General features: G+C 39.6%; 1 protein-coding gene across 8 annotated transcripts in view; it reads left to right on the top strand.

The window, feature by feature from the left end:
* The window catches only part of CRIM1 (cysteine rich transmembrane BMP regulator 1), a 196,022-nt gene that overhangs the window by 124,927 nt on the left and 55,670 nt on the right, over window positions 1-15,425 (top strand). For all 8 annotated transcript variants that reach the window (XM_035272823.3, XM_002757863.7, XM_078349502.1 and 5 more), the window contains 2 exons: window positions 2,221-2,403; window positions 4,809-5,006. In XM_035272823.3, the coding sequence (XP_035128714.2) occupies window positions 2,221-2,403; window positions 4,809-5,006 (381 nt within the window). The remainder of the gene's footprint in view (window positions 1-2,220; window positions 2,404-4,808; window positions 5,007-15,425) is intronic.

Here is a 15,425-nt window from a genome sequence, read left to right as displayed (position 1 = left end):
AAATATAAAAATTAGCTGGGCATGACAGCAAGCACCTTAGTCCCAGATACTTGGGAGGCTGAGGCAGGTATCCAAGATACTTGGGAAGCTGAGACTTCCTGGGCTCAACCTTTACTTGAACCCAGGAAGTAAAGGTTGCAGTGGGCCGAGATCGCACCACTGCACTTCAGCCTGGGTGACAGAGTGAAACTCCATCTCATCAACAACAACAAAAAAACTTTCAACTGCCTTGAGTCTTGTTCGTCTTGTCAAAAATCAGTACATGTGATAGTTTATTTCTGAACTCTCAATTTCACTGAACTATTTATCTGTACCTGTACCACATAGTCTTGATTACTGTAGCATTATATTATGTTTTGAAATCAGGAAATAAGAGTTCTCTAACTTTTTTCTCCTTTTAAGATTATTTTGGCAATTCTAGGTCCCTTGCATTTTCATACGACTTTTAGGATCAGCTTACCAATTTCTACAAAAGAGCCAGCTAGGATTTGGATAGAGATTGCATTAAACATGTAGATCAATTTGGTGAATATTTCCATTTTAACAGTGTTGTCTTTCAGTCCATGAACACAGGATGTCGTTACATTTATTTAGACTTTCTAAATTTTTTGAAAACGTTTTGTTATTTTCAAAATAAAAGTTTGCATTTATTTTATAAATTGATTCCTAAGTATTGTATACTTTTTGATGCTATTATTATTGGGGTTGTTTCCTTCATTTTCTGATTGTTCATTGCTAGTGTATAGAAACACAATTTGGGGAGCTGCAGTTGTACCCTGCAACCGTGTTGAACTTGTTTATACATTCTGATAGTTTTTTAGTGGCTCCCTTAGAACTTTTATATATGAGATCATGTCATCTGCAATTAGAGGTAGTTTTACTTCTTCCTTTCCAATCTGGCTTTTTATTTATTTTTCCTAATTGCTCTGGCTAGAATTTTCATTGCTATGTCGAATTGAAGTGGTGAGAGCACACCTCATTGTCTGGTTCCTGATCTTAGGGGGAAAGCACCTCAACTTCCGTCATTAAGTAAGAGGTTAACTGTAGGATTTTTGTAGCTGTCATTTATCAAGTTGAGGAAATTCTGTGTTCTATTGCTAGTAGTTTGAAGATTTTTATCATGAGAGAATATTAGATGCTGTCAGATGCCAAAAACTGTGTCTGTTGAATGATTATGTTGTATTTGTTCCTTATTCTATGACATGTCATATTAAATTAATTGATATTCTTCCATGTTAAACCAACCTTGGATCCTTGGAATAAGTCTCACTTGGTCATGGTGTATAATGTTGTTTATACATTGCTGGATGTGGTCTGCTAGTAATTTTTTTTTTAAAGATTTTTGTGTCTGCATTTATAAGATATTAATCTGTAGTTGTGTTTTTTGGTGATGTAGTGGAGTTTTTTTAAATCAGCTAAAATTAAAGAATGAATGTAGGGAGAATGTTTCAAGGCAGAGAAAAATCTAAAAATCATTGATACCATGATGAAAGTGCTAAATATGGGACTATGAGTCCTTAGCAGAACATAACCCTGAAGCGCAGTGGGAAAAGCATGGGGTTTTGGTCGAAGAGCTACTGTTTTTGATTCTCTTGTTTGCTGTGTGACTTTGAATAAATTACCAAAGATTTCCTTCAGGATGACAGTACCTATGTCAGACCTTTGTTACGGGGATTAAATGAGGTGATACATGTAGAGAGTGTTTTGTTAAAGGCCAAACACTATTAAAATTGTAGGTGTTTATACCATATATAGAGAAAAAGAATTTAAGAGAGCACTGGAGGAACAGAACATCACCACTTCCAGAAAGGCCTTAATAAAATTTTTGAGGCAGAACAAAACCTAATGTGGAGGCAGGATTATTCATTTGAGGTAGACAATGATTTAACCAAACAAATAGAATCACTTTTAAGCACATACCAGTTATGTGAGTTTCATGGTCATAAAGTTTAGCTTTGTCTGGGATGGAAGGAAGTCAGTGTAGATTTTACCAGGGGGAATTTCTATTCCTTGGTGTAAACTAGATAACAATGTGTTTTGTTTATTTTATTTTGTTTTGCTTTGCTTTGTTTCTGTTACATAAACTTATATTGAGTTTAGTAAATTTCCACCATATTATAACCTGCTATTAGAAATTTTCTAGAGGCTGTTTGAAAAACATCAAAGGACACAACTTAAAAATGACTACAAATGTGCCTTGTTTGTTTGAACCCTTTTCAGATACAAAGCCAGCCTGCGTATTTAACAATGTGGAATATTATGATGGAGACATGTTTCGAATGGACAACTGTCGGTTCTGTCGATGCCAAGGGGGCGTTGCCATCTGCTTCACTGCCCAGTGCGGTGAGATAAACTGCGAGAGGTACTATGTGCCTGAAGGAGAATGCTGCCCAGTGTGTGAAGGTAAGAAAAGGTGCCAATTACAGATTACAGGAATAGACATGCTATAGAGTTTTTAAATCAAAGTTGTCCTAATTCAGTCTCATCCAAAAGTAAAGGAATATTGAAGTTCCTTGTTTAGCTGTTTTTAGGACATTGTGGTCTTTTAGCATGTTCATCCCAGGCAGAATGTGTGGAAATACTTCCCTGAGGGAGGCTATGCCTGGGTGTAGACGATGGGTCATCTCTTTCCATAGGCAACGTGAGATTTCCCGGAGTTGTTTTCCATTCCTTCCCTGCAGTTCCAGCAATTCCTCAGCAAGTCCTGGGACAAAGCTTTGTCTTCACGCTCACATTAGAGCTCACCACCTGCTCACCTCAGATTGCTCAGTTAGGATAGTGCGTGCCTCGCCCTGACAGTCTCAGCCCGCCAGCCCAGAGGGGAACTAACCCTACCTCTGTCGCAATACCCATGCCCCTCCAGGGAGATCAGGGACTGCTTCTGCTTCTCTGAAAATATGTGGTGGTTCATATGGGGTCTTGGTATCAGGTGTTGGTGACACCAGCTCGAGGCCCAGCCAGGTGTCAGGTGTGACTCTCAGGAATCTGCTTTCTCTGGATTCCCCTCTTCTCTCCGAGAAGTAATATGTTCATGTTCCTCCAACAGGCTGCATCTTCCCATCACTGATGTTCACAAATAATAAGCATTTCAGAACAGTAGCTCTGAATAACACTTGCTGCAGCCCACACATTTTAAAGATTAGGATGTTGACGTTCAGAAAAGTCACTTGCCTGGGTTTACAAGGCAGCCAGGAACAATAACCCCATACCTGACTGTGTCTGTAGTGTTCTTCTGATAACACAACACTGTTTCCCCAGAAAGGAAGGTCATGTGAGCCTTTCTGTCCTAACCGGGTCCTGGATCTTCAATCTAAAGTCTCTTGTGTTAGTCTTATGCCTGATCTCTGCACACAAAGTGGGAGCGCACAATGTCACGGCACCTTCCATCCTTTTTCATTTTCCTATAATTTTCTCCTTTTGATGTTTAAGCTATATTTGCAGCACAGTATTGAAGATCTGAAATGTTTAAGGTATGAAAATTACACTCCTAACATAATTCACTAACAGTGAGTCCTTTTCCCTATTAGAGTTTATTTTAACCAACGTAGGAGAAAAGTAGTTTATTCTTTAGGTGATGTTTACAATTAAAAATAATTACATCAAATATTTAACCTTCCTAATTGATTTGTTCCCTACCTGTCCTCAGTCTGTAATAGCATCTGAAGCGGTGCAGCAGTTGATGCTGTAAAAATGTACATACGGACCTCTGTGTAGTCATCATAAGGAGTAGTCTGGGCATGGATCTGGTTATGTCTCACTTCCTGGAATTCAGATCCAGGCTCAAAGTAGAAAAAAAATATGTATTCTAATACTTTTTACTCAGGATTTTTAAAAATCTTATCTTGCTCAGGTGCATGGGCCGCCTCCCTCTCTGGCAGGCTGCCTTCCTAACACTGTGATGGCGTTATTTTGAATGTTGACCTTCTAAGTAACTTCATTATAATGCCCTACTATGTCCTTAGAATAAAGATGACCAAACTCTAAACTGTCTGGATTCCCCTCCCAGCACAGCAGTACTTGTTTGTTGAAGCCAGTTATTTATGTATTTCTGAGAAAACCGATTAATTTATCTAGTTGCTTTCAATATAGGGATATGAGGGGGTTTTGCATCCAGTATTTATATCCTTGTCAATGACCTCAGAAACTTTTTTTCTTTACAGTAGCATTGGCATTTCTGTCTCCCACCTGGGGCTGCAGCTTAGCTTCCCAGCTTATGGGAGTAAAAATGGCTTAAGTTCACAGCCCTCCTCCAAGAAACAGTGACCCATGGTATGTCTAGACCAGGCTTATCTTGAACAAGGCCGCAGCAAGAGCCCCGTTGCCCACATGGTCCTCCAGGCACATGAGATACAGTGCTAGAAGTAGCAACGTCACTCTGAGTTAGACAGAGCGTTGTTGTTTCTACTTTACATATAGGAAAATCGAGGTTTGATAAACATTTGTGTCTTCAACTCTGAAGACATTGTGAGAGCCTAAAACTGATTCATGTTTTCTAATTACCAACTCACAGCTCCAGCCACAAAGCTTTCCAACTTTATACTGAGTGATAACACCTGCACATTGGTTTTTAGACCACAGATCCTATGCTCTGACTGCTGTGTCAGGATGAGTAGACATAAATTCAGTGTGACAGCTGCTTTTGCCTGCACCCCCAGAGACTCCTCATGCAACCCTGAGCTTCTGTTGATCACAGTTGGAATAGAACTGCTGACGACTAGAACCTAGGGAAAAAATGTCTCTGGGTGCAGGCAGAAGAGATGAGATTTAAAATATGTTCAGTCTAACGCTGAACTCATGTTCTCATTTAGATCCAGTGTATCCTTTTAATAATCCTGCTGGCTGCTATGCCAATGGCCTGATCCTTGCCCATGGAGACCGGTGGCGGGAAGACGACTGCACGTTCTGCCAGTGTGTCAACGGTGAACGCCACTGCGTTGCGACTGTCTGCGGACAGACCTGCACAAACCCTGTGAAAGTGCCTGGGGAGTGTTGCCCTGTGTGCGAAGGTAAACCTTGTAGATGCTAATGAGTCCCTGGCGAATGTCTTATGTTGAAGAAGCTTCTACCAGTATGTTCTTGTTTGTTTATTTCCTCGGGCATAATGTCTGCTTCGTGCTGTTACCAGTTGCTGACAGATTTATCAAACAGCTCAAACTAATCATTTGAGGGAAATGTTGCACATGTAAAATGAGAATAGTGTGGTCGTTATTTTGCCATTGCAAATATGTGTATCTGAATACAGTATAAGAATACATATGTTTTAATTAAGTTCACTTCAAGGCTAATTAACACCCAAAGGTCAGCCTAACAAAATGAAATTGAAAATGAGACTGATGAGTCAAGCTTAGCATATTTGACTTGTGACATGTCCATAAGCCCAAGGGTCCTGGCAACTAGACAAAAAGACTGGAACCATCAAAGGCAATTTGCACTGACTGGTGCCATCACTGAATATGTGTTCTACTTCTTTTTTTTTTGGAGACGGAGTTTCACTCTTGTTACCCAGGCTGGAGTGCAATGGCGCGATCTCGGCTCACCGCAACCTCCACCTCCTGGGTTCAGGCAATTCTCCTGCCTCAGCCTCCTGAGTAGCTGGGATTACAGGCACGCGCCACCATGCCCAGCTAATTTTTTGTATTTTTAGTAGAGACGGGGTTTCACCATGTTGACCAGGATGGTCTTGATCTCTTGACCTCATGATCCACCTCCTTCAGCCTCCCAAAGTGCTGGGATTACAGGCTTGAGCCACCGCGCCCGGCCTATATGCGTTCTACTTCTGATATCCCAATGGCTGTGGCTTTACAGTTCCTCTAGTGCTGTTACTTATGTCACAATTACCTGCATTTGCTACCTCTCAGTGGAAGGAAGGATGAGTCATCCTGTACTAGTTTTTCTGTCCCAACTCCTATTCAGGCCATTGGCGTAGCAGCCAGCTCATTTCCTCCATCCTGGGAAGATTCCTTGCATACTTAACTCATCTCAGTCTTTAATCTTGTGTTTGTGTCTGTTACTGCAGACAAGGGTTTGAATATTTATACGGACATTTCTAATCGAGGGTATCCAGCATTAAGAAGTACATTTGCATAGTAAAATGAACTAATGTGGGTCAAAAATCAATCCATGTTGAAGATGGATCTTTCTAGAATTTCTAAGAACAGATATTGAAAAATGGACTGCTCTTTCCAGAAAGTCAGTTAAATAGACTAAGTCTTTTAAGTATGAAGAAGTCTTTTGCTTCCACCAAAATGTTAATAAACTCAGACTCCAGTGTTTGCCTGGCTAGCTTCATCAGCCTCTGAGGGGCTACACTTATTAAAGACCTTAAAAATCCTATAAAAGTTTAAGCTTGAGGACTCCAGTTCTATTGACATCACCGATTCCCTCGTCATTACTGTACTCAGAGAGCAGCTGCCACACTCCAAAACTTTATAGCTTCCAGATGACCAATTTTGTGGGAGTAACCCACGCCTTCATGTATATATACTCCTCCCATCCCCTAAAGACAGCACTTCAGTGCTGAAAAAAAAGAACACATAGAATTACGTATAATGGTTGTACAGTTGGCTTTACAGGAAAGGATCCCTTGCCGAAGCAGATTAAGATAAGAATATCTGTCCCTAAGAATTAGGAGCAATCTGTTGTCAACTTGAAATATTTAATTACAGATATTTGGGGCACACTGTAAGGAAAATGAAAAGCATAAATTCATAATCCAGCAAACATTAGCCTTTTAACCTCATGGATTTTGTGTCATAAATTCAAAATAAAACTTTAAAAACTTGTTAAAGAAGAAGAGAGCCTTTCCTTTGGAAGTAAATGAAAGGAAGGCGGATCCTTTTGTGCCTACCTTTTTCATTCATCACCATGTCCATTATGCTGAGTGGGGAAGGAAGGCAGGTGGTGATAGGTAAATATATATATAAAACTCATTTATTACCATTTTCTTAGCACACATTGATGTTTGAGTAAGGAGTGAATGTTAGTGTAGTCACTTAGAATTTGGTCTCTACCACATCTGCGTAGAGTTGTAATCTAATCATCTACTGTTTGAGAAAAATGTTACAGTTTTGGTGAGCCACAGATTTGAAAAAATAATAATTGAGAACCTCCTGGAATTCAGATACAGCACTGGACACAAAGCTAAATAAGAGATGACCTTTAACTTTGAAGAATCTATTTAGGCTGAGTTTTAAATTAATCCGGGAGAAAGGGAATGTCCCCATTGAGGTATCGTGGGGTAGGTAAGTGCATCAGATTTGCTCTCAATTTCATTTAACCTTCACAGCCACGCTGCTGAAGGCTTTATTATCCCATTTTGGACATGAAGACATTCAGGTTTAAAGCGATTTAGATCATTTCCCCCAAGTGTAGTTGCCATTGTGTGGCTGAGTGAGGATCAACTGAAGCCTGTCAGATTCGGCTCCATTTGTGCTTGCTTCCCCTGCCCAATAGGGCGTCCCATCCTATTCATGCCCTGCCTCTGGTGCCCTCACCCATCTCTACTTTGGCTTAATTGGGGAGTGATGGCAGTCAGCAGGGGCAAGGGAGGAAATCGTTTGCACTTTGAAAACTGCTCCAGGTGTTTTGGATGTGATTGTCCACCTACTGTCTCCCCACAATTTGAAGACCTCAGGGGAAAGATCCCTTTGAGATGCATCCCTAAGTTCACTTCTAGAGCCTCAGGTCCTGGCAGCCCCCTCCACCTAAACAGAGCTCAGCATCCTTATCATTTTAGCTGTAAAGTTTTGCTGGTCTTTTTTCCTCTGTGTCTCTTTCATACTCTGGCATGCATCTCTCATCAAACCTTTCGGAAGATTCCATTTTCTGGTTCTCAGAGAAATAATTTATCTTGCTTTTTTTGTTTCTGTTTTTAACTTAGTTGAGTAGTGAGTTTCGTATGAATGTATTTACTCTCTGATAATGCTTTCATTTTAGGATGTATTAATAGGAACACAGATTATTTTAGTATAGGATTAAAAACAGCACACAGCTTATGATAATGATACTCAAGGGTTATTTATGGCTACTAATAATGAACTTAAAAAATAATACAGGGTGAATGGATGTTATTGCTTAGTTTATTGGGTCCAAGAAACTCTCTGGAATCTTATGAAGGTATTTTTCTCAGCAGTCATTCAATAGCATACTTAAATATAATTTTAAGTGATTTCAGAGTAGCAAAAGGATTGTATGAAATAAGAAAAAGTGCAAGGTGTTAAAGTGCAATAAATAAGCAATCACCCAGAATTAGTTAGAGGAAAACCAGAAACACTAGTATTTACCTGGTTTATATACAAAATAAATTCCTCTGTGCACAGTTGCATAACCAGTGTTGGCCCTTACCCTGTTTGCTGCAGTTTCTAGGTACATAGTCAGAGTATGAAATTAGATGAAAGGACCCCCCACAAGGATTGTGGTTTTAGATTCTAAGTAAACCAACAGCATCACCAAATATGGCGTGTTAGGACCTCCAGGCAGGAAGAACCTTATTGCGGCTGTTGTTATTGGAGACACATGCCTTCCAAATGACAAGATAATGTGCTTGGTTACTCCTGGAGGACTAGAGTCATGAAGCTGGGGGCCCTTAAAGACTAGGCTGTTACTTGACAGCCAACTTGATTCACAAGTACCTAAGTGCTTTTTAAATTGGCACTTAAGTACTCTCATGATGACTTCTTAGCAAGTTACTGTCAACACCCAATTCAGGTACACAGATAAGCCTTTCCAGTCTGTAACGGATTATATTCTCACATTTTGCTTTGCTGGCTTTTCTCTACGTCTCTTGTTTATCGATCTCATTATTTTTATTTCCTGACCCTTGTAAAGAGCTAGGGTGGAAATGTGTGGAATAGCATATAAAGTTTTCAGTTGAAGGGAGTACAGAGAAGACATAACCTTAATCTCCTTAAAAACTGAAAACAAAAAAGAGATGGGACAGCAGAAATCGGTCTTCATCTGCATCTAACACCGTTGGACCACTCTTATTTGTAACCATTAATGACAGTGGCTAACATTTCATAACACTTGCTGTGTGTCAGATTTAAGTACTTTAAGAGGAACAATGAATTGGAGATCCTCACAGCGTGCCTTCTGTATGGTACTGTCATCCCAGTTTACCATCAGAGAACACCAAGTTCTGAGATCATGTAACTTGCTCAGGGTCTTACAGCTCATAACTGACAGCACAGTGTGTCCCCAGGACCCAGACCCTGGACCCTGAATGGACACTCCCTCTGTGCTGCAATGCACTACAACCCTGAAAGAGACTCCATCCCCCTGTAAAGAAGGAATTTGGCATATTCTTTTGAATCCCTAAAACGACATCCGATATGTAAGTAAATTCTCAGAATTTTTATTATAAGTGAATAATAAGTGAGGCAGAAAGACTGGAGGAGGAAGTCCCAACCAGACCCTTCTTGGAGATCTTCTTTGTAGTTGAGTGAGGGAGCAGACCCTGATATAGAGTTACCTTAACCAGACCTTCAAAAGCTGATGGCCATTGGGACCCCTGATCTACCAGTTGCAGGAAGAATAATGTTAGGGTGCTTATCAGTGAAAACACATCTTGAGAACCTAAGTAAGAGTGTTGTGGAAGTGTGTGACATGAGGTGGGCCCACCGGTCTACAGGCCAGTCAGACCAGTCTCCTGCATTGACAGCTCACCCTTCTGATGGGCACTCAGCTCTGGGCTACATACCGGTGGCAGCCTCCCTTCCAAGACTGATGTGTACTCTGTGGTGTGTTCTGTCCCAGTTCAGCCCTGAAGTCCAGAACTACAGAGTTTAAGTGGGGCTTCCCCAGACCCTCCAAGGCTAATGCTCACTGCCACATTAATGTACTGTTTTTAAGGCATGGTGTAGGTGCCACTGCATTTCAGTTACTTAAACGGGCAATAATTTTTTTTACATCATCATAGGTATTGAGAATAATTTGCTAATTTTTTTTCCCAATAATACCAAGTATAAATGCTGCCAAAGCTGATTCTTAATGTCAAAGAGATTCTGAGGACAGGTTGCCGTTTCCATTAGAAATCTATTTTGTAACTGAAGGTGAGATAAGGTATCGGGGAGGGAAGTGTTGGCTATGTCACATCTATAACATGCACATGATTACTCAATAAGAAAAATTCAAGAGATGTGGACAGGTGTGTGGCTAGCTTAGCTGTGATACCCGATGCAAGAGATTAGAGCTGCATGGGGACTTTGAAGTCTTGATGTCAGACCTGATCTGCCCTCTCACCGTGGGCTGCGGCTGGACCTTGCCCAGGTGGCCACTGTGACCTGAATGTTCTTCAGGTCTTCTTAGGTGCACCATCTCCTGCAGGGAGGAGCTGATGATTTTGAAGACCTTAGGGATTTTGAAGCCAACACCAGAGTATCACTTTTCAAGAACTAGGAACAATGTAGGTAACATTTTAAAAGGTAGCATTCCGAATTATACCCAGGTTGCCAGTAAATAAATTCCATCCTTGTGGTTGGGCAAATGAGTAGTTTCCTTTCTACTATTTTTGTCTCCAAAAACAAAGCAAAATCCATGCTCTATCTCAGACAGGAAGTCAAAGAGTTATTTGTAGATTGTAAAAGCTGGATGAGAGGTATATCAGAGTCCAGCATATTATTCAGGATTTTTTAAGTTTTCTATATAATAAAAAGTTAAAACTGCTATTTGCAGACGTATTATCAGATACTCAGCTGAGTCTCAGGCCTAATAATTCTGCTCACCTGGCCTTAATGATCTCCTGAAGAAGAGAATAGAGCAATAAGAGATTCACTGTGCATGGATTCTTTCTAACTCTGGGTTTAGGATGGAATGTGGTTGAACCAAAAAATCAACTATCTTTTTTCCTGCCACATGGCTTTCTTGGGTCTCATACTTAGGGAATCCCGGTCCTACTTGGGACGATATTGAAGACTGGGTGTCAGGCATGTCTTGACCTTTGAGGATTTAGTAAGCCACTTCAGTCTCAGTTCATCCAATAGTGCAAGCTGCGCTCCTCTAAAAGGCTGGAATTCTGTGAGCTATCAAATGTACTGTTGTCATCTTCATCAATCCCAAATTTATAGAGGTACTATATTCTCTCCCTGAAGGCTGATGATATAGCTTGAATCAAGCTGCCCTTCTAATGAGATTTCCACTGGGCTGCCAGAAAGGTCTGTACCAGGCACATATCTGGGTGGGAATTCTTTGAAACAAGAAAAAATGTTTCCAGCCCTGCCCATAATGCTTCCTCACTGAACAGTATCTCAAATGATTAAGCTACAGCTTTTGTGGCAAGGAGTCAAACATAGTTTGGCTGACCCCAAGAGGCAGTGAAGTCAAAGATGCCATAGGGTCACATGTTATTAACATTCTGGTACATAACAGGGATCAAAACTCAGTTTATGGGTGGCATTGCTTCAGCGCCATATACTATGCTATTATTAGTAAGCCAAGAATAATAAAATATTCGTAATAGCCTAAAGACCGTTAGGCATGTGTTTTATCCTTGAACTCTAAATGTCCTGGAAACTAGTTCCATAAATGGAAATTAAAATATAACACAGTCTATTTTTTGCTTGTCCAAATAAGGCCATATGTTGGGTAACAAATGTGTAGCAACTGACCATTTGTGAACCTAGGTCTTTAATGTAAACATCAGAAATTTTTCAATGATGACTATTATTGTATTTTGATTTTTCTCTGATTATTTAAAATATCTTTAGATATTTAGATATTTTATTGATTTATCTTTAGATACTTTAAATAAAACCAGAATATAGGTAAAATGAATGTAAAAGACGTTCATATCCAGCCTTAATATATCACTTTCAAGATTTTATGACTTTTTCACAACTATACCGAAATATGTACCTTATATGAATGGCTTTCTTTACATGTTAGGTCCACCAATTACATTAATAGTTAAGCAGGTGTAGAAATAAATGTTGTGGAAGTAGTTTACTAGAGAAGAAATGGTTATTCTTGCTTATAGCTAGAGGTTTTGCTGCTTGTTCTCCAAGTCCAGCGTGTCTTTGCTTGTCCCAGTAATGCCTTGCACTTTGTACTTGATTTTGGTAAGACTGCCGTGCAGAACAAAGTTTTACAAATAAAATTGAAGGTTGGTCTTACACTCTTAATTTGCTAGATGACCAAACTGATCAGTGCCTTAAATATTCAGAACTGTTGAGAGCTAATTTTGAAACACATGATTAGAAATTCCTCTGCCCCGAGTTTACAGAGTTCAGCTGTTAAGTACTTCCCTGTTGAGGTGGCGTGCAAGGGGGTGGGTTGCTCTTTATTTCCTCTGCCATCTACTTCCCATACCTAAAAGGGTATTATTGCTGGGAGTCTCATAATTTTCCTAAGACAATAATTGCATCTAATAGATCAGACTTGGGCCTGCTAATTTTCATCTAATCAACAGAGGCAAGAAAACATAGTCTGGAATGCTAACTATGTGAATGAAAAATATTTAGTCATTCTTGAAATGATAGGAATGTTTTTCCAACAAGCTTAAATAAACACAATCTCTTTTGAGACTGTGCTAAACTTTTTTTGGATGAGACAACTCTTAGGCAACCAAACAGAAGTTAATGAAGGTTATTAAGAGGCATGCCCTTCAGAAAAGGCTTGCAGATTTTAAAAAGAAAAGATTCCATCTTCTATATGCTGTAACCATTGATAAATAGCAGAATTGATTTCCTTTTAGCTTTTGTCTACCCAGGAGAATTTAATATTTTAATTAGTAATCATATTGCCCAGTGTTCAAAAGATGTCATTTTACCTAACGTGGCTATATTAGACCATCTTATTTTTAAATCCTCATCTTCATCTTCTTCTACTGTTTGCCTCAGTTCCAAGGAATTGATTGGACTCAACACCCCTGTATTTAAAGCACCTAGTTGCACTTTTCCTATGAAGCATGTTTGCTTATTTCCCCCAATGCAAGCTCCCACCAGATAGTAAAATTATTTTTAAACATGCTAAAATGTACATCTTAAGTGAAGTGTTTTTCCTTTCAGAAGTTACATGGGAAAAATGTACACTTACTCCAGGAACATAGTCATTCAGAATATTTTTGGTGCCTCTCTTTTGAAATTGACTTTAGAGATCATAGCACATCCTTTTGCATATCCTCAGCTTTGTAAACCCTTGACTTTGAACATTTATTAGACTCCAAAAAATAGCCAAAGTCATTTATGTTGAAGTCTGGTTTAAAGAAAAAAGAAAAGGTGGCCAGTCTAGCTGAGTGAAACTCTTTAGAGGAAGCAAAAAGTGACAGTAAAATAAAGGCACTTTGTCCTCTGTGACATAGTCATTTGCTCTGAAAGCAACTATGAAGAGGTTTCAAATAGAATTTTAACATGAACAGCATTTTGGCATAAGAATATAGCCTCTAAAAGTGAGTACTTTTATCAATAACACTTATTTGTAAGTGTAACTCCTGGTGTGTTTATTAAAAAAATCAATTCACCTGCTACATTTATGACTTCTAGGGATTGGAAGCCTACATTAAAATGGCCATATATTGTATTACAGCGTTTTCCTGACATTGCAGGTGTTGTATTCCAACATATTTGCAAATAAATAATTTGCCTATAGAAACAGCTTAAAATAGGTGATGATGCTAATATAATTTATTTTTAGTATTTTAGTTATCAAATTCCACTTCTAATTATACCAGACTGTTTCCTGGTATAGTCTTAAGTGTCTCAAAAACAAAATGATTTCACGTTGCTTAATATATGAGGGTTAGCATTGATGATGTGAAAAATCCAGTGAGTCACTGTTAAAGCCCCTGTTAGAACTATTTTCTGTGTTATATCTGATTATTGAAGATACAGTGTCACACAAGCATATAAAATGTCTGTTGCAATGCTGTTTTAAAGTTGTAGGACAGATTGAAAGAAGGGAACTGTCTGTTAAAGAACATTTCTTGTCTATGTGTGGGTCCTCCCCATCACAGGTGGCTGATGAGGTGGCAGGAGCAGCATCATACTCTCTATCAGCGTCTTAATTTGAGACTCCCAAATACTCCCCTGCATCAGCTCCCAGAGTGCAGACTGGGAAATCTGTTGCCAAGGGGACTCAGCAGTGCCAGATCTTGGTCCAGGAATCATACCATCAGTTTCATCCAGATTTGACGTGGGACGGGCAATACTGGACATTCAACATGTTTTTGAAATTCCCCAGAAAACATGCATTTTGTTTTATAATATTTCAAGTTTAAGTTGATTAACAGTTGGACCAAATTTTATTTACCATTTATATCTGCAGAATACCCGTTTACACCTCACGGGAGTTTAACTTTCACATCTGAGAGATTCGCTGTATGTATCCGGTTTGTTTGAAACACAGCCCAGTTCAGGTATACAGACCATTTGAGATCACAGAATTTAATGCTAGCTGCCAAGAAACAGGTGCAATCCAAGGCTCCGGCTCTTATTTTGCAGCAGCATAGTAAAACACAACTCAGAATATTCAAGATCCTAAGGACAAATGCTTGATCCTTGTGGACCCTGCGAATCTTGTGGCTTTCCCATTGGCTGCTGGAGCAGTTGATTTGCAAGCCACTACCCGACCAGCACCAGAACTCCAGAACTCAAAGCATGCATTCTGTGTGCTTACGTCATTCCTGCCTGCAGCTTACTTACTCTTTTCTAGCTGAAATTTACCTGGATCCCCATTTCCTTACTTCAAAAAAGTATTCATTTATGATATAATTTGAAACTGCCTTGGATCTGTTTTGTAATCTAATGTGGTATATTTATATGCCTCTTCATGTATATTCATTCAGTGCCTCCCATTTGCCTGTGCCTGTGCCTTACAGGACGGTTGAACTCCCTTGGTTTGCCTATCAGTAGAAAGACAGGAGATCATGTTCTTTCTCACCTTAATTGGACAGCTGTTGCCCTGCATGTCAGCTCACTTTTAAACAATTCATGGAGTCTCTATTTGTTAGGGAAGCCTTAATATGTTTGGAGATAATAAGCTATCCACTTGGGATGGCCTCGGGCCTTGCATACTGAGAGGGTCGGCAAGCTCAGATCTTTCCAAAGCCATAAATCTCTCATCCTTTCTGGGAATCAAGTTTTTAAAAGATTCCATGGAGATTTTATGTCAGATGAATTCCACAGGGGGTGCTCCACAGTCCTGTAACAGAGATGCTAAGAACACGCCTCATTGCATGAGAAGCCCCTACACTTATTGTTGTAAAGTACTGGTTGAACTTTTCTCTTATTATTGACATGTGTTTGAGATCTCTGACTTCCTAACACTGAGATTTGCTCATTAAAGACAGTTTTTAGAGGTAGATCTTCTGTATCTTTCAACTTGAGAATGGCAGAAACACTGGCAAAGATGAAAAGTAGTATAAATAATACTCTGATGAATTTGCCCTTGTCCCTAAAGATCTAGCAACACCCCCATCATGAGAGAGGAAGAAC

Source organism: Callithrix jacchus, chromosome 14 (assembly GCF_049354715.1).
Source record: "Callithrix jacchus isolate 240 chromosome 14, calJac240_pri, whole genome shotgun sequence".
Lineage (NCBI taxonomy): Eukaryota > Metazoa > Chordata > Mammalia > Primates > Cebidae > Callithrix > Callithrix jacchus.
Note: the sequence above shows the minus strand (reverse complement) of the source record. Positions and strands in the feature narration are given on the sequence as shown.